General features: G+C 40.6%; 1 protein-coding gene across 1 annotated transcript in view; it reads right to left on the reverse strand.

Moving 5' to 3' along the window:
* Positions 1 to 3,332: 3,332 nt before the first annotated feature.
* Positions 3,333 to 20,523, reverse strand: part of SUCLG2 (succinate-CoA ligase GDP-forming subunit beta) — a 328,227-nt gene continuing 311,036 nt past the window's right edge. Inside the window, exon 11 of the mRNA XM_045493474.1 lies at positions 3,333 to 4,352. Within this exon, the coding sequence (XP_045349430.1) occupies positions 4,267 to 4,352 (86 nt within the window). The 3' untranslated portion in view covers positions 3,333 to 4,266. The remainder of the gene's footprint in view (positions 4,353 to 20,523) is intronic.

Raw genomic sequence — 20,523 nt, forward strand, 5'->3', positions numbered from 1 at the left:
TAAGTCCTGGGGATGTAGTATACAGTATGGTGACTATAGTTAATAATACTGTATTATAACTTGAAAGTTGATAAGTGTGGATCTTAAAAGTTCTCGTGATAAGAAAGAAATATTGTAACTATGTGTAATGATGGATGTTAAACAGAGTCATTGTGATCATTTTGCAATATGTACATATATATATCCATTGAATCACTATGTTATACACCTGACACTAATACTATATATCAATTATATTTCAATTTTTAAAATGTCATAGTAACATACACTCTCTCCAAAAGTATTTGAAGGCACATACTCTTCACATTTTTACCGGCGTTGGGTAATAACAAATCTTAAATTCTTACTAACCTGATAGGTAAAAGGAAAAAATAAAGTAGTATTTTAAGTTAGATTTTAATTATGAGCAAGTTCGAATATCTTTTTATATTGTTTATTAATTCCTTCAATTTGTCTTTCTTTCATTCTTGTTAGGTGGGTGATTTATCATAGGCTTACTGGCCATTCGCATGGGGATTAGCTGTTTTATAATTTCCTTGTAAGAGACCAGGAATTAATACTAAACACATCTCAGTAAAGGATTATTTTCACGGTGCCAAATAGTTGTGAACCAGTTTGTAATTTATCAGTTTTATCTGATCCAAGATTGCTGAGGATGCCAGCATGTGTCTGAGATTATTTGCCCTTTAGATAAGATATTGCTACCAGCCTTTCTATAAGCACAGTGTTTAGACAATTCGCAATTTTTTTTATCTATGATAAGACATTTATGCTCTGATGGAGTCTATGTCCGTGGTAGTGGGACGATTCATATATTGTCAATAGTCTTTGAGTATGAAACATAAATAATAAACTTCCTTTTACTTTTTTATACTTGAAAAAAAAAGTTGGAGGCAATAGGAATAAAGGGCTGGGTTAGAGAGCAATGAGATTCACAGCTAATGAAGGAGACCCCTCTCTTTCCATTTCTTTTTCCCCTCTCTTTCTGCTCCACCCCAAATCCAAAGGTCTATCCCTCCTGCTCTCGTCACTCGCTAAGCTGCAAGCTCACCAGCCTTCCAAGAATACCTCTAACAGTCACACTCTCTCCTGCCTCAGGAACACTGCATTTGCTGTTCCTTGTTCTGGGCCTCTCAGCGAGGCTGGCTTATCTTCCTTCAGGTTTCTGTTGGGAGGTCAGTTCCTCTGAGAAGACATACCTGATGCCCACCATAGGTGGCCACAGTTATTATCTTTTATCACGAGACTCTGTTGGATTCCTTCCTGGTACGTACCACAACTATTTAATTGTGTGGTTTAAAAAAAATGTAAATTGTAAAAAATGAATCATTTTGTGTATTTTTTTTTTATTTTCTATTTTCTCCCACATGAAAATAAGCTCCATGAGAAGCAGTTGGTTATCTGGTGTGCATTGAGTTGGCAAAATATCCCCTTGTCTTGTGCTTGGGCTATGGAAATACTCCCAGACAACCAGGGGAATCGAGCGGTGGGAATATGCTTTCCTGGGCTTGAGTGGGATAGACTACAAAGCCGAGGCTTCTCTTTAGGACGATATTGAGGAGAATAACATTTGCAATTATTCACATGCCCCTCTCCAGACCCCTCCCCCCTCTAAAACAACCCCTGCAATTATAAGTGTCCTGGAGACTAGGTTTCAGGTTAGAAGTATACTCGCTATCAACTTAGCTTGTGTTTAAGCAGAGCTATAATTAGGCTCATGGTATGAAAAGTTACATCAGTTTACACAGACACTTGATTGCTCAGCTCATCATTACCAAATGTCTATAAAAATGAACTAGAAGCTGGAGCTTATCTTTGACTCATTCTCCTGCTTAATTACATTTAGGGAAAGAGGCAGTTGGCCATATATATTATTCACGGTCTAGAAACTGCCATTTAACAATATTTGCCAAAAGAATAGCACCCACAAAAGGCAAGAAAAACCAACAATATGTTTTCATTAAGTACGTGTATATATAAATATGTGTCTATTTATATATAAAAGATATAACATTATTTATTTATATTACATATACGTGTATATACATTTATCCAAAACTAACATGATATATTTGTATTATTTATATTTATGTAAAACATATATCAATACCAAAAATAATTTGCCTAATTAAGTGCAAAAAAGCCCAAAGTAGCAACTGTTCATGTATAACTACACATCAATTTTCATAAATTATATAGTCACTACATTACACATACTCCTCTTTGTTATCTTGAAGGTAGTTGCCAAGTTTAAACTGAATGGGTTTTTTATAACTCATAAGGAAAGAAAGTCTCCATCCTTTAAGGGACAATCCAAATGGGCATCTTAATCTATTCTCATATTTCTCCACTGTGTGTTTGAGTTCTTCCTAATGTCCTCAGATACTTTCACACTTTATAAAACAAACCATCCTCTCCTCTAAGGTTGAACAGGAGCTTGCTCTTTAGAAAAGGTCAAGAAGTATTCTTTCCTGACAAGTAGTCTTACCATCTGATAATGATTCCATCGCAACTCATTTGCTTTATGCCTTAAATCCGATGGCTACATATGACAGTATTTCAGTGCTCATCATTGCCCCAGTGCACTTGCTGCCTGATAACACAATAGGAGAGAAGAGACAAAAGTGGCCAGTGATTAACTAACACATTTCTCCCCAGAGCAAGTCTTTGGAATTCAAACAAAGGCTTCCAACACGTTGGGCTTTGTGATTACTACATAGGACAACAATAGCCCAACGCAAACTAAGGATGCTTTCCCAAAGAGTCTATTAGAATGGACTGGCCTTACCCCTGAGTAAAGAAAAGCTGCTAAGACGGAATCCTTAGAGACCTCTTGGACCTCTTAGAAAACCTCTGGGTTTCATTGCTTGGCCATATGCCCTAGAATTGTGTGCGGGTTTAGGGTAACAAAACAGGAGACAAAAAAGGACCCTAAAAAAATCACTCCTAAGACATGCAATGACACTCAGCAGCTCAGTTGGATCACCTCCACGGAGAAGGGTGAGTGGGACTGTCTACTACCATCCATTCTTCAGGGTCACCTGGGCAAGGAGAACAGGAGGACCAATCTTTCCATAGCCTGATCCTAAAATCCCACAATCTGCATGTAAGCCTTTTGGTAAAGGTCTGGGATGCCAGGGAAAGCTCCCCAGCACCTCATGCTTTCCAAAGTGACCTTGATAAAAACAGGGAAGCGACAATGTCGATGCTCATCTCAGGGGAGGCAGGGGAGAGGGAGGCCCCGATCAGGAGATAGAGAAGCTGTCTGCTGCTCCTTTCAAAGTACAAAAGATACTTTGCCAAATATTCGGAAGCGCTCTTCGAAACTCTCATTTCTACTCACGTCTACTCATTTTTATTGAGATACAAAGCTTGTCCTCATTTGTGCAATACTAGGCGCTTGTTGCAAAATCATTTCAGTCATGAAATAACACCCACGACACGGTTCAGAAATTAAACTTGATATTTAGCAGGACTACAAAGAACTGAAAAGAGCTTCCTCTTTCCAAAGCCAGCTATCCTAAGGTGTAATGTTTCAGTGCATTCTAACCGGATGTGCTGAATCTCATTCATAGAGCTTTGGCCCTTGATACGAATATAAATATGGGTGAAATATGTAAGTATACTGAATGAGAGGGGAAAGCCACAACAGTTCCCCAATATTCTTTCCAATTCTCATGGATCTTTTCCCACACCTGGCACTGTAGTCAAGAAAGTCCTTTTGTTTGTTTACTGAAACATAAATCTGCCAGGAAAGCCTAACTCTAAATTACTGTTGCATTTCTGATGGAAAGCTGCCACATAATTTAAATTTCAACAGCTCCACGGGTTCCCATATTTCTTATTTGTGATTTGCCACCTCACAGGCGAAGTGCACTGTACTATCATTTTAATAAATAGTCTCAGAACGAAGGTCGTTTTTCTTTGTGTTCAAACTCCATCTGCTTATTTATTTATTTTCTTTCTTTTTACTGACACATCCCGAGACCCAATAAAGGGCTTTGAAAAGTCATTTCATTCCAGAGGTAGCCATCACGTTTCAACAGCCAATAAAACAAATGACCAAATAGAATGATGTCTTCAAACTGCCAAAGAGGCAGTGAGCGAGCGACAACTCTGGTTGTGTCGCTTCGTCTAAAGGGAAAGGACTGAGGTGATTCGCCTTGTTTAGCCACGTAGTTGTGAGTCCACATTATTTTTTAGAAAATCAGTTTGGGTGGGTTTTCTCATCAACGAAGGGTTTCCCCCGTAACGGCAGATAATTACCTAGCGTATGTGGGAAAATGGAGTCCACTTCATGAAAGAGACGGTACTTAGATACGGATTGAGTCCAACTGGAGTCACGGTCCAAGCTGTGAAGAGATGAATATCAAGCGGCTTTTAATCTCGTATGAAACAAAAGATTAAACTGTCAGTATTACGATGAACCACCGTGACGAGCCCTGTGATGGAAACCACACTCTTAAGAGCTGCTTCTGACGATACGTATGCAAGGGATAGATTTTTCCTGATAACGCATGTAATTACAGTACAGAACAAAATGTTCTGTTCAAATTCATGACATGCCCAACTAATAAAGGAAGAGAGGACAAGGCCCTTGCTATTTATTTGCATGAAAAAGCTTCAATATAGGATATACTTTAGAGAAATTAGTTTTTAATCTAGGTGACCAGATGAGATTTTGACCCTGAACTGTTTTTTGAGTTGACCTGTGAGAATTTATGCAGAGATAAGGTTGCAGTGCTTACAGATCAGACAGGCATTGCTTTTTTTTTTTTTTCATTAATTCCGGAATGTCTCATATAGTCAAGAGAAGCAGAAAATTGGTCCTTTTAAGAGCCCACTGTACGAGAATTTGCTTTTATGAAACATAATCAGCAAGGGTTGATAGGAATCTTAGCAGGAATGTATTCTTTTTAAATTTAGACATTCAAGAAGTTAGACACATTGATTCAGCAGTGATGGTTCTCCACTGACCTGTATAAAACAGAAATCTGCAGTTGTATATTGTTATGAATATATTTGAGAGGGCTCCTGCTATCATACTATCAGCTTTTCAGGGTGAATTATGGACCACACAATGGGTACTTGAAAGAAAGCTTTACATCAACTCTTGTGCTTGTTTTTCCATGATAAGGGTTACTGTCACCTCAAGGGTTATACACAAGAAACTGCTTTTAAGAGTAGAAGTCTTTTCCTTGTTTTTAAAAATAACCAGTATCAACATTATCCATACAATACATTACATAACTGCAGAAATCTACACTTAGGATGCAATAAAAAATAGATAACGCATAAGATAAAAGGCAAATGTATCAAAGCTGTGTTGCTAACATCACTTGAAACACTAACAAGTAAGAATAACTGTTCTCTTTTTCATGCAGATATGAACCATGAAAGTAGTCTGGCTTCTGTTAGTAAGAGACACCAAGTTCCACTCAAATGCTCAAGCCAGATCCAGAGGGCTCCTCTTTGCTTCCTCCTTTTACCTTTCCTTCCACTTCCGAGCCATCAACAAGTTCTGTCAATTCTCCCTTCTAACATGTGCCATGAAGTGGTCAATCCTTTCTAGCTGCATCCTGGACCAGACCACCACCCCTGGTTGCCTGGTCTCCTAAAAAAGTCTTTGTTGTGTTTTGAAGTTCTCTATCTCTGATACCCTTTATTCCATCTTCCATAAAGTAGAGGGAAGAATCGCATTAAGTTGATCTAGCTTAAAATCTTCAACGTCTTCCCACTGCATTTAGAAAAAAATCCAAGCATATTAAATTCAGAGCCTCTGAAGTCTAGCCTCTGCTTCTCTATCTAACCTTGTTTCCCATGGAGCCAACAACGGTGTACCCATACCTCTTGGCCACCCTAAATTCTTTCTTATTTCAAGGAATGCTCTTCTTTACGTTTGGACTATGTTTCATCCTTCTCTTTTCCTCCTATCTCAGCTAAAATAGCTTCTCCTTGGAGAGCTCTTTCTTCATTGGTATATCTGGAGTAGATCTTGTTCCATTCGGCAATTTCTTTTGTTGTACTTTTCAAAATTTGCAATGATTTTGTTGACTTTTTCTTTGTCCATCTCCCCCCCGCCCCCCCCCCCCCCAAATATCAGTGTTGTGAAGGCAGGGATAATGTTACTGTTGTGTTTACATAGTGAGCCCTCCCTCAGCATTTGTTGAATGAATATATATTAACTTATTGCCACTCTGCTATTGAACTCTGCTTTCATAGACAGAGGCTGCAAAAACACAGAAATGCAGATAAATTCCAGGGGGAAAAAACAGTCCTTGATTTGGTTCATGTTCAGGAAGCACAGGTTTTCATTTTTTCCCTACTGTAACATAAATGTTCAATTCTACCTAATTTTCACAAGGGGAAAGTAAAAGGAATAGATATTCCCACACATCACAATCATAAAGCTTACTCAAAGTGTCTATATATTTTTTATTTGTGAGTGGGTGAGCCAGATTTTCCTCTGGATGTGAGCTAAACCCTTTTGGAAGTTTTCTATCTCTTTGGGGCCACTTAAGTAACAGGAAGATACTAGAGTTGTTAACGGTCCCAGAGTGCCACATTTATTGCCAAAGAATATGTAAGCTGACTGTACTCATCTTCTGTATTCACTGTACAAAACAACCATAACAGACTTGTAAAGAAGTGAAAAAATTCTTGGTTGACATTATTGAAAGCTCTTACATATCAAGCTGCAATAAGAGAGCTGAAGAAACCATTTTCTTCTTAAAAATTTTTTTAAATATTTATTTATTTGAGAGACAGAGAGAATGAGAATGAGCAGGGGAGGGGCAGAGAGAGAGGGAGGCACAGAATCCGAAGCAGGCTCCAGGCTCTGAGCTGTCAGCACAGAACCTGACACGGGCCTAGAACCCACGAACCGTGAGATCATGACGTGAGCTGAAGTCAGACACTTAACCGACTGAGCCACCCAGGTACCCCTGAAGAAACCATTTTCTAACAATAAATAAGGAAAAAGGATTTTATGGACAAATGTGCTTTAAATGGACAAAATATCTTACATCGTCCTTCTATTTTAACTTGAGCACTATTTTCTTACTATTATCCATTACTCACAGGAAAATTGGAAAGCAAGAGAAAAAGAATTAATGAACAAACTAGCCCTATACTTATTAACCTAGCAGAATTGCCAAAGGTATGAATTTTATTCCATGTAATTCAAAACTTAGCAAACATGGACATAATAAGGGACATAATGGAAACTTCATGTAAACTTTAAATACAAAATGGATGATTTTGAGGGAATATGTCCAACACCAATTGTTAAAAGCACATTCTTTTCTGCAATTAGGGATAATTTAATAGCAATTTTTTGTAAGCATGGCTCAAATATGATTGAGTAAAATGTTCTTTCATGTAAACCAGGAACAGATGCTGTCAAATAGAACTAATCCAGTTATATATGTCTATCCGTCAAGATTAAGGCAGTAGGGGGATTCTGACCTCATTAGGTAGACAGGATCATCTCTCCCCAAAATGCTGCCTACCCCATATGAAGGGATTCCAACCAACCAGATGCAGGGTGGACACAGAGGCATTGATAGGGCCTCTGTGGTTCATGGCACTGGTACTTTCCCGGCTTTGACATGCTTACTTAGGCACACACATGAACCTGTGCATTTGTGGGTCCACATATGCCTCTGGGCACATTTGTATATAACCCATGCGTCAGAGGGAGTAATAGAGTAATACTGCAAAATTCTGGGCGTTAGTAGCAAACAGGAGTAGAGTATCGCCAAGTCTCTTTCTAGGATCAAAAAGATCCTTACTGGTTGGACTTAACCAGCTTGTTCGCCACCAAGAAAAGGGGTTTGAAAGTCATCCTGTGTCTGCAGGTCAGGCAGAACAGACATCTCTAGGAGAGAGACGGAAAGCTACCGGACTGTGTAGTCAGAAAGAGAAGTCCTTCTACAGAATCACAAAGGCACCTTCCCTCAAATGATGGGGGAGGGGGGGAGAATGTGCCCACTTAACAGCTAATCTGAATCTGAAGCTAGAGTTCTTCCGGTGGAGTAACAAGATTACCATGATGAGAAGTTGGCTGCTCTCGTACATCCCAGGGTGAGACGAGAATGACAGATACTTACAGGAGATCGGACCTATTAACCAAACTCTTCAGCAGCTGCTAAGAAAAGAGAGGAAAAATGAAAAACTAGAGCCTCGCTGTGACCACATATGCACACCCACATGCACAAAACACATGTGCACACACACATGCACAAATACATGTCCACACCCCTGCACACACTCACAAGTACACACACATACACTAGTTGGGATATACTTATATCAAAAACAATTGTTTCTCTGAAATATAAATTTAACTGGGCACCTTGTATTTTCTCTGGCATTTCTACCTCTGTATCTATTCAGTTTTTAAATTCCAGTCTGCTTCGCTGGCCACTGTAGGAATTTAAATTCAACAGATCCTGAGATTGGGCTTCAGAAGCACATGATTGATTGAGAAGGCTCACAGAGAAAGGGAGCCAGGGAGAGGGGCAGGAGACCAGGGGAGAGAGCTATGCAAGGCTGTGTTCTCAGCTGGACCTTAGCTTTAGCCTAATCCCAAGAAAAGCTCTGAATTACAGACTGGACCCCATAGTTGGTCCCACTTTGGAGCGAGGAGGGGTGGCCTTTTGTGACCTGTGTTAGGCATTTACGGTAGGCAGCTCCCAGAACTGGGAATAACTTCCCAGGTGAGACTAACCTACTTTGCTGAGAATTCTCTGGGGAAGAAGGTAAATGTCAGCCCTCAGCAATGAGCAATAACATTCATAGCAGGTGGGAGACGAGGGAACCTTCCGGGTAAAGAGGATCTTGGCATCAACGTCAACTATAGATATCCTAGTTGTAGGTAGCCAGTTGGACTACATGGGCCATCTTTTCACGTTCAAAATCTACTCACGATTTTGATGTTTCAAAAAGGCAGCATCATTTACTGAACTCTGCCTTGGCAAGACTTAATTCTGTCTGGACACACTACACAACACAAACACAGCACTAGTAAGAGATATTTCTTTATAATATCTATATGACCTTTATCTGTGATCCAATCTAATTTAATCCAGCAAGCAGTTACTGAGCACTTACTATGTGCAAATCATGACTATGTATCCCTTGGTGTTCTTCTCAAGCACTCTGTGACATAAGCAGGCTAGATCTCCTTAGCTTCATGTCTAGCACATTAGAGAACACAAAATCTACCAAATATTCCAGTAAATACCATTGAGAGCCTTCATAGAGGTTAATTTACTTTCCCATAGCCACAAAGCTGAAATGTGGAAAAGTCAGAACTTAAAACCAAGTTTTCTGAGACTCCCTTTGTTTTTGAATAAGTATTCAGACCAAAGTATTCCTAAGTGGGCATTTATAAATAATAAACATGCATGGTCCTAGAAAGTTAAATAGAAATTCATCTGGTAAATTTTCTTTAAATTAGTTTTGCAGGAACATTGGATTCACAGGAAGTTCTGAAGATAGTACAGAGACGTCCCTATATCTTGCTTCCTCAATGGTTATATCTTACCTAATTATAGTATCAAAACAAGGAAAATGGGAAAATGTGTACGTTACAGTTCTATCTCATCCTCTCACATGTGTAGATTGATGTAACCACTGCCATAATCCAGAAACAGAACCATTCCGCCACCATAAAATATTCCCATATGCTACCCTTTTATCATCACACTTGGCCACACTTTTCCACCATCCTGAACACCTGGCAAATACTAATATTTTTTTCCTCATCTCCATATTTTTGTTATTTTGATAATCTTACCTTAATGGAAGCGTACAATGTGTGACCTACTGGGATGGGCTTTGATCACTTGGCATCCCGTCCTTGAGTTCTATCCAAGGTTAAGACGTTTATCACTCGCTTTACTCCTGTTTTATTCCTGAGTGGCATTCCATGACCTGAATCTACAACATTTTGTTTAACCGTTCACCTACTGAAGGATATTGTAGTTGTTTCATTAATTTTATGTATTATTTTGTATTCATTGTTATTGATTTCTGTGCTTATACTCTGATTTCTCTCATTTCCTAAATTGTTAAGATTTGATTATTGATTTGAGGCTTTTCACCTTCTCTAATTCCATGGGTGATTTAGAAGTAGGTTGTTTAGTTTCCAAGTGTTTGGAGATTTCCCTGTTATCTTTCTGTTTTTCATTTCTAGCATGAAGAACACACTCTGAATGGTTTTAATTCTTTTAAATTTGTTGGGGATTGTTCCATGGCCCAGATTATGGTCTATGTCAGTGCCATCCCATGAATGCTTGAACAAAGTGTGTATTCTGCTCCAGCTGGGAGGAGGGTTTTATGTGTATTGATTAGATCCTGTTGGTTGATGGTGTTGATGATATATCTTTGCTGATGTTCCGTGCTGGTGTTTTGTCCATTGTTGAGACACGGCTGTTGACGTCTCTGGCTATAATTGTGATTTGGCCCATTTCTCCTTGCGGTTCATTCAGTTTTTCCTTCACATATTTTATGACCGTACTGTTAGGTGCATATCCATTTAGGGTTACGTATGTATTTTTGGTGGGCTGACTTTTTTTTTTTTTTTTTAATTTTTTTTTTCAACGTTTATTTATTTTTGGGACAGAGAGAGACAGAGCATGAACGGGGGAGGGGCAGAGAGAGAGGGAGACACAGAATCGGAAACAGGCTCCAGGCTCTGAGCCATCAGCCCAGAGCCTGACGCGGGGCTCGAACTCACGGACCGCGAGATCGTGACCTGGCTGAAGTCGGACGCCTAACCGACTGCGCCACCCAGGCGCCCCAAGGTGGGCTGACTTTTATCCTACGTACTGTCCCTCTCTGTCCCAGGTAATTTTATTTGATCCAAACTCTACTTTGCCTGTTATGAATATAACCGCTCTTGCTTTATTTTTCTTTTCCTTTTCCCCTCTTCTTTTCACTTTATAAATTAACAGCTTTGTTGGTATATAATTCAGATATCATAAAATTCACTCTTGTAAAGTATACACTTCAGTGGTCTTTAGTACAGTCACAGGGCTGTACTACCCTCATGACTACCTAATTTCAGTACATTTTTACCACCAGAAAGGAGCCCTACAACCATTCCTCCCTCCATCAAGATCCCAGAAACACTAACTTAACTTCCCGTCCCTATGGATTTGCCTATTCTGGACATTTCCGATAAATGGAATCCTATAACATATAGCCTTTTGCAACTGACTTTTTCCACTTAGCATAATGTGTTCGAAGTTCCTCCACGCGGTAGCACGCATCGGCACTTCATTTCTTTTCATGGCTGAATAATACTCTGTCCTATGGATACACCACATTTGAAAAGCCTGTTATTCAAATCCACACTGTCCGGATTTGAGTGGGACTTAGGGTTCTTCTAGGATCTCGTTAGAGAGCCCGCTTCCCTGGCTCTAAAATCCTCTTCTGCCCTGGCCACGGCCATTTCACTATGATGTCGCATAGTAAGAAACGTTCATCTCTTTGCTAGATCTCCAAAGCCCGCCTCTGCCTAGCGATTTTTGCCCAAGCTAGGAGCTAATCGCAAATGTTTGCAAGTTTCATTGTTTTGTTCTCAAATTCCTTCAAGCCTTTGCTCATCTCTCGGGTTTAGTGTCCAGTACTTGATAGTTGGTCTGTTATTTAACGATTCTCGGTGTAGCCAAACCATGTTAATCTTTTATAACATCTACATTGCTAAGATAACCTTATTTAAAACTATTAAATATGAGCCATATACAATACCTGCAACATAAGTGTCAGTCTGTGATTGGTGAGTTGGGTGTATCCGTAGGTTACCACAGGAAAGAGAAAGCATACTCAAGATAGGAGCATAATTACAGAAACTGTTCACACACAAGAGGTATTTGCAGAGAACTGTTTACAAAAATGATATTGAAGAATAAAGTGTGAACAGCAGCCCATCTGTCACCATACCCAGGCCTGCAAGGACAGAGGAGCAGCTACCGCCACCTGGGAGGGGACAGCCATGCGGAGAAGTCCATTTTGAGAACAGTTTAGAGAGCATGCAGGCCAAGGTAACCTCAGAGCAGGGAGAGAGAATTATCCAGATCTCTCTTTTCTCCTCCAAGCTCTTCTTAGGGCTCCTAATGGTTGAACTTAAAAGGAAGTCAGGGGACAAGGGAGCTGCATCAGCCTCTTAGGACAGGATGCCAGGTTAAAAAAAAAAAAAAAGGTACGCAAGGGATCTGGAGGGGTGAAAGATGGTATTCAGCCTAGGCGGTTTGTTTATTAGTATCCAGGCAGAAATAAATAGCAGATTGGTTAGACAGGATGCTGGGAGAATATCTGAGAATCAATTCTTGAATCCTATCAATTACTCAGACTGATATTACCAATTTAAATGATTAGAAAGTCATCATTCTTATACAAACTCATGCCTATGAAATACTGATGATAGCTTTTATCTAGTGTCCCTATAACCAAAATATATGAGGTAACCCGGGCTCAGGGTTTCAGGTTACTCTATGATAAATTTACCTGAGAAGGCAATCATGATATTCAGACAGAAACTTTGAATAATTTTTACAATCTTCCAGTTTCTCATCCTCCGCTTCTGCCACGCTTTCTGGTGCCTCACACCTGTCTCTTATTCACCTTATAACATACAGGAGCCTAGAAAAAGAAGGAGGACAAGGGAGCATAGGACTGCTTCCCACTGATTTCATCTGACTCACTGAGTATATATGCATTCCCCAGCTTGAACTCTATAATATTTTTCATTCCCTAACACAGTGCACGATTGGGAAACCCTTTTTATTTTTAGCTTCCCTGAGCTCACAGAACTAGAGGATCACCTTTAAAGGCAGCCTGACTTTATCTTGGCTATTCAGTATGATTTTTGGATACAACACAATTACCACAAGCTTTGAGATACAGGAAGTATCTCAAACCCCATGACCCATGACTGATATTAATGCCAGTATCTTCCCATGGAACAGAAGGACACTGAGAAAACAGGAAATGGGGGAAAAAAAGATGGATTGGTGATTACAAAGAAAGGCAAGAGACTATAGAACCTCTATCTTCTCAGAGGATGCACCAAAGTCAACATACTTCATGAGCTAATGTGCTCCAGAGGGAAGAGGAGGGAGGGCAATGTGGAGAAACAAGAGCCCGGGGCACTGATGTTAGAGGAAATGGAACTTCCAGAGAATAGAGTGGCAGGAGAATGCCATTAGCCACCAGCTGTCAGCACGGGATGATGGAGTGGGAGCAGAGAAAAGAAGCTGTCTTTTGGAAGAGTATTAAGCAACATATTGAAAAGAATGTATTAGCTACCAAAAACTACTGATTTTGAGACAATTTTGTACTTTCCCGAGGAGGATATAGATACTATTAACATTTTTAGTAGATATGAGGCCAGACTCTACTGTAGCAAACCAGCGTTGTCAGTAATTAACTCTGGTGAAATTATTTCATTCCTAATGTTAGATTCTTCTCATTAGAATAATTGTCTAAGTAAGAAAGGATAGATGGTAACTTTCTCCTATGTTCATTTGTTCTAACTGCCAGTATTGCCTAATTTGTCTCTTTATTAGTAAAGTACACTATCCTGTGTTTTCATATTGAAAAATACATCTTTTTAATGAAACATGGCAGTGGAAATTCTTGAAGGTTTTATGGTTTCCCATGAGTTTGTGTTTCCTCTGACAACTGGTTGTAGAAGATTCAGGTAAAGTATCAAATAAGCCAATTAGGCGCTTTCCTTAATACTGAGACATGAATAACAGTCAGTAAGAGAGCTTTATGCAGGATGTGCTTTTTCTTTCTTTTTTTTAAAGAGAGAAAGAGAAAGAGAGAGCAGGGGAGGGGCAGAGGGAGAGAGACAGAGAGAGAGAGTGAGAATGTCAAGCAGGCGCCATGCTTAGCATGGAGCCCAACTCGGGGCTTGATCCCATGACCCTGGGATCATGACCCCAGCTGAAATCAAGAGTCGGATGCTCAACCACTGGGCCACCCAGGCAGCCCAGGGTATTCTTTTTCTTTTCACTGCCCTCACCCATCATCAATGAATATTCTATTGATTATTAAAATAAAATTTAATCCCCAGCACCTGTTATTTACTTTACCCAAAATGTCACAGACCTACTTATCTAAAAAAAGAAAACCTCATCCACTTACTAAATGGGAATCTACGTGAAGTGACAAACACCAAATGGTTTGAGATTGCATTCTGCATCTGGAAGGGATCCCTAAGATTGCTACACTCAACATGAAAAATAAATATTTACTTAAATTTCTACCCACATAGTAAATATCAGTGTCAGGAATGATAATGAGAATAATATTTTAATATAGGAGGTTTTGTTTGGTGAGTTAATAGAGAAGATGCTTATTGGAAATAATTTAAAAAATATTAAAGTTTTTCATCACTGCTCTTTGGTACGTGAAATTGATGTATAAATAAAATGTTAATAGAGGCTGGTGGTTCTACTCAGAATTCCCAATCAGTGTGCTCAGGGTACGTGAAAAGTATGCAAGGATATTAATACCTACAGACGTCAGGGGTACGGGTTGGGAGGCCCCAGACCATAACCAGCCTCTAGTATCTTGTACATATACTCTATGTATGTCTTGACATGAAAATACTTAGAAAGCGCTGGTCTCTGTTCCAGACTGTTACATTAAAAAAGATGCATGAACTGTTATGTACATGAAGCTTGGCCAGGATACTATGAAATCATTTTGTTTATAAAAGTCTTCTTCAGGGGCATCTGGGTAGCCCAGTCGGTTAAGCGTCTGACTCTTGACTTCCGCTCAGGTCACCATCTCACAGTTCGTAAGTTTGAGCCCTGAGTCGTGCTCTGTGCTGACAGTACAGAACCTGCTTGAGATTCTCTTTCTGCCCCTCCCCCGCTTGTGCTCATGCTTGCTCTCTCTCTTTCAAAATAAATAAACTTAAAAAAAAAAAAGTCTTCTTTGCAATCACGTATTTAATTTGAAGGGAAAAATGCATTTTCTCCTCAAAATTTGCTTCCAGGTTTAAAAACAAGAGTCCACCTTCAGCTTTAGGGTGAAACTTCCCATTTGGGAGAGGGCAGTGAGGGGTTTGTAAATTCCTTAATGTGATCGGCATGGTTGGCCTGTTTTTCATTCAGGGATGACCTAATTTCTGTACAGCTGCATGTCCGGAGCCTGGCAAAGGTGTTTAGATACTTGACCGAAATGCCATGCGATATATGATCTTGATATGCTGCATGCCTCTTCATTTGGAAAATAATCACCTGTGACAAGGTGCATGAGCTTTCCAAGGGAAGGAGCTTGAAAGTCACTAGGAAACCTAACCCTGGGTGAAAGACATCTGATGTTAATGGTATCTGACATCAGTAGTTTAGATATATATTTTTTTTTCATTCTAAGCAATAGCAGAAGAGGGGGGAAAGAATATATAGCTTTTGAAAGTATAAAAGAGGCCAAATATCTACACCTCTCCTCAGAAAATTGTGGTTTGGAATGGTAAGGATACTCTCGTTCCCAAGAAAACACTCACTGGATCAAGCAAAGAGGTCAAATCTACCCCTTTTCATGAGGGTATTCAAAAACCTATGCAACGTGTCTGAAAGTATGCTACCTACTGTTCAGACCGCTTCAATGATACCCCATTTGTTCCATGACATAATCACTCCCCATTTCCCTACCACTCATGGTCTTCAGCACTTGTACTACCTGGCTCTTAAGTGACTGAGCACCGAGCCCTCATAACAGAAGAGACGAAACGCTTGATGAATTCCACAGAAACAGAAACACATTTCCTCCCAGGGCAACTTGCCTTCAAGCAAAGTTTTAAGTCCATGAAAAAAACAAATTACCATTAAGAAAACAACACTACTCATGTTAATTGACTCATTCTCTGTCAGTAATCATTAAAAAGGCCAGATGAGCCAGTGTTTATAAATTCGTATTTTTAGTGGGGGTGTTTGACTACTCCATAGATCTTGCCTTCTGCCTGACTGTTCCTTTAAAATATTTGATTTATGGTGGTTAAGTGGAAGCTAGGGTGGACCATTAATTGACTACAAACACACCTGGGTAAACCCAGATATTCGTAACACGATTATAAAAAAAATGTCTTGCAAAGAGGTTAGAGTGGGAGACAGCCAAAGCATAAGAGACTGTTAAAAACTGAGAACAAACTGAGGGTTGATGGGGGGTGGGAGGGAGGGGAGGGTGGGTGATGGGTATTGAGGAGGGCACCTTTTGGGATGAGCACTGGGTGTTGTATGGAAACCAATTTGACAATAAATTTCATATATTAAAAAAAAAATGTCTTGCATTTCCATGCTAAACAGAGAACCTCCAACATGAAGTTTTACCTTCTTTGAAGCCAAATGCACCAGTAATTAGAAGACATAACCCCTGGGTTGAATTCAGCTTATATAGTGTTTCTTTATATTGTATAGTATTTTTAAACAAATTGGAATTAGTAACATCTGAAAGTCAAGATATTTTACATTAGATCAAGTTCATCATCGATATCTGGTAAAACACGGAAAGTTCCCTCAACATGAGTCCCATGTCATCCCTTGGCAACACTGAGCCTGTGGTCCGCAGGGACTCGTCACAGCTGACCCTTTAAGCAGGGGTGAGCTATCCGGTTTGTACAGTTTCTTATCCAGCTCAGTCATTCAGATATTCATTTATACATACATTCAATAAATATCTCTTAAGTATCTACCATGTGCCACAAGACATTTTGCTAGATTCCGTGTTCCTAGAATGTACAATCTAAGGGGCAATGGAGAGTAAACAGCTCTATAAAATTACGAATTTAAAAGAATGCAATGAGGAAAAATGTGAGGGTGCTACGACCATCTGCTAGAGGGTCCTGAAGGGTCATGGGGGTGGAGCAAAAAGCATCAGAGGTTTCCTGAAGAAGCAAATCTCCAAGCTGAAATGTGAAAAACCAGGAGGGGTGAACCAGGACCAGTGCGTTGCAGGGAGAAAGAACAGTAGGAGGGAAGGCAGAAGCAGGGTGGATTGTTCAAAGACCTAAGAAGAAATGGTTGGCACAGAATGAGGCTGGAGCAGATGTACACAGGATCTGACCAGGAATCTTGTGGGTCATGTTAAAATCATTGGCCTTTGTCTTTAAGAGAAGCGAGTGGACGCTTAAGGACTTTTTCAGCAAGTAGGTAGCAAGAGAACTGTGTTTTGCAATGATCGTTCTGACTACTGGGTGGAAAAGGATTTTTGTGGGGGGCAAGCATGGAAGCAATTTTGGATGATATGCACTAGAGTTGACCTCATGGAAAGGGCTTCAAAAACTGACGTGCAGGTGCGCCTGGACGGCTCAGTCAGTTGGCGTCTGACTCTTGATTTCTTGATCTCACAGTTGTGAGCTCAAGTCCTGCATCAGGCTCCACGCTGAGCATGGGGCCTGCTTAAGATTCTCTCCCTCTCTCTCTCCCTCTGTCCCTCTCCCTCACTTGCACTCTTTCTCTCTAAAATTAAAAAAAAAAAAAAAAAAAACTGACATGAATGTTAAAAACCTGAATGATACTAGAAATGGCACAAGACTGTAACGAGAGACCTTTGGTTTGCTGCTCCAGAATTACTTTACCCTGCTGCGTACCCAGGAGGCTGACCCACATGGACTCCATCCGCAGGCTCCCTCACCTGCTACGTTCTGGTAACATTCAGTTGATGGGTGTGCCACCAACGGGAGATCAGGGGATAGGATCAGAAGAGCGACATCAGGGCATTTATTTACCCAGCTCCCTCCCGGCTGGACTGTAGTGGTTACATTCTTCCAAAGGGCGTGGCTCTTGTCAGAATGTACTCTTTCCACTTTCATTCATCTTTCCCTGTCTTTGAGCTTCAAGGTTAGGGGCAGTGATGGCATTCCACTGTGGCCCAAACAAGGATTTCATCACTCATTGTTAGTTTCTCCTAACTTCTGCCCACACATTCCTAAACAGTCCTTTCATTTAAACTCTCTTTGGTTGGGGCGCCTGGGTGGCTCAATCAATTAAGCGTCCAACTTCGGCTCAGGTCATGATCTCACGGTCCGCAAGTTCGAGCCCCGCGTCGGGCTCTGTGCTGACAGCTCAGAGCCTGGAGCCCGTTTCAGATTCTGTGTCTCCCTCTCTCTCTGCCCCTCCCCTGTTCATGCTCTGTCTCTCTCTGTCTCAAAAATAAATAAACGTTAAAAAAAAAATTAAAAAATAAATAAATAAACTCTCTTTGGTTACCCCCATTTGAATATGCCATTTGTTTCCTGCCAGGATCCTTGGACTTAACCTAAATCATTAGCATTAGTTGGAAACAAGTCCAGCGAGGAGCTTTTTAAAACTCCTAATCCTCCTACCTTTAAAGGTGAAGAGACAAAAGAAATGATAATTAAACCACAATGACAAAGCCAAAAGAAAAGCATTTAAGATGCATCATTCTGCCAGTTCTCTTTCCTATAATGAGGTCAAGAAGGCACCAAGAACACTTAAACGCACAAGAGACATGCGGAAAGGGAATTGTAGCAGATGCTGTTTTGTAGCAGCAAACACTGTTTTGTAGAGGATGCTGTGATGTGTTGCATAGATACCCTCTTCATGCCTGCACCTCCCTCCCCCTTCTCAGTTGCTGCCAGTGTTGAGTGTTGGTGGCTGATGGGTCTCAGCTGAGTTGCACTCCAGGCCATGCCTTTCTTCAAAGCAAGCCTGCACACAAAGACTGACTGATGGCATAGAAAGGCCCAAGTAGGTCAACTCTGACCTGAAGCTACCTAGCTTCATTCAGGCTAATGTTCTAGTGCAGCCACAATACCTCCCCTCTGCCCAGTCCTTCTTTCCACACCCCTCACAGATGTTGATCCCAGGGGCATGCCCCAGTAAACTTCCTACCTGCTAAATTCTACTTCACAGCCTGCTTTCTGAACTACCTGACTTAAGACAGGTATAATGAGCCATTTTCTTACACAGATGTAAAAACATCAAATGTGAGAATTTTAAGTTCAGGTATGATAATCAAAAAATATAGTGAGGGGGTGGCCGGGTGGCTCAGTCAGTTAAGCATCCAACTTTGGCTCAGGTCATCTCACAGTTCATGAGTTCGAGCCCTGCAACAGGCTCTGTGCTGACAGCTCAGAGACTGGAGCCTCCTTCGGATTCTGTGTCTCCCTCTCTGTCTCTCCCCCACTCATGCTGTCTCTGTCTCAAAAATAAACAAACACTGGAAAAAAATAAAAAAAAATATAGTGAGCTTAATAAACATCCACACAAGGTAGATACTCAAAAAAAAGTTTATTTATTTTAAGAGAGAGAGAGAGAGCAGGGGCGGGGGGAGGGACAGAAACAGAAGAGAGAGAATCCCTATGAGGGGCTCAATCCAATGAACTATGAGATCACAACCTGAGCTGAAACCAAGAGTCAGACGCTTAACTGACTGTGCCACCTGGGTACCAATGTGATACTTTTAATATGGATTTCTATGGTAGGAACTAGAGGTAGCCAAGTTGTCTTTTTATGGAGGTTACTGACACACAAATCCTGTGTTCGAAGAACAACATATATATGGTTTGGGAAAGTAGTATCATTTTAAGGCTCATTAAGATAAGTGACTTTTTGAGAAATTTGCTCCATGCAGTAGGCTGTGGAAAGGGCCAAAGATGCCTGGCATGAACTTCCCCAGGATATTTGTTAAGTTTAGCCACTGTTTTACTAGTTCCTATTCCATATCAGGTCTCGTGCTAAACGACTCATGTGCATTGTCATATGTACTTCTCTAAATAACCATTTGAGGTAGATGATTTTATTATCCATAAGTGTGGTAGAGGAGAACCAAGCCAATATGCCCTTATGAGTTCAAGTCACTGAACCACCCTGGGCATCAGATTCCACAGCGGAAAATGGGCAGGACAACTGCCCACAGATGGGGGTGGTGGGGACTGAATGAGATACAACAGACTGAGAGATGCTTTCCAAGGTAAGTTGCTAGGCAAACATTACAAATGATAATCACCGTAGTTTATGCGGGTACGAATGAGTGAGGGAGTGTGTATATGTTGGAGAAAGGGAGAAGGGAACGTGGGTGGGGGATGGGTGAAATAGGTCATGGGGATTAAGGAGGGCACTTGCGATGAGTACTGGGTGATGTACGAAAGTGATGAATCACTAAACTGTACACCTGCAACTAGGATTACTCTTTACGTCAACTAACTGGAATTTAAATAAAAACAAACAAAATAACAAAATGCCGAACATGATTCCTGCTGCCCCATTTTCCTTTCTAACAACCGTATTGGTATTATTCAAGGTAGAAGGTAATCATGTCTACATTCTATTGAACAAACCGGTCCCCACGTTCCCTGCCAGTCAAGAATATGTTCACTGGACAATATTCCCCCCACTCTCTTAAGAAAATTTACCTGATCAGAGGACTTTCAAGCCCTGCCAGTTCACTGTGGAGTGGTAAAACACTGGCCACAAAGCCAAGTACATTTCTTAGCCATGTGCCACGGTGATTGGTGGGATTCATGTCAGAGTTTTGGAA

This window comes from Leopardus geoffroyi, chromosome A2 (genome assembly GCF_018350155.1).
Source record: "Leopardus geoffroyi isolate Oge1 chromosome A2, O.geoffroyi_Oge1_pat1.0, whole genome shotgun sequence".
Lineage (NCBI taxonomy): Eukaryota > Metazoa > Chordata > Mammalia > Carnivora > Felidae > Leopardus > Leopardus geoffroyi.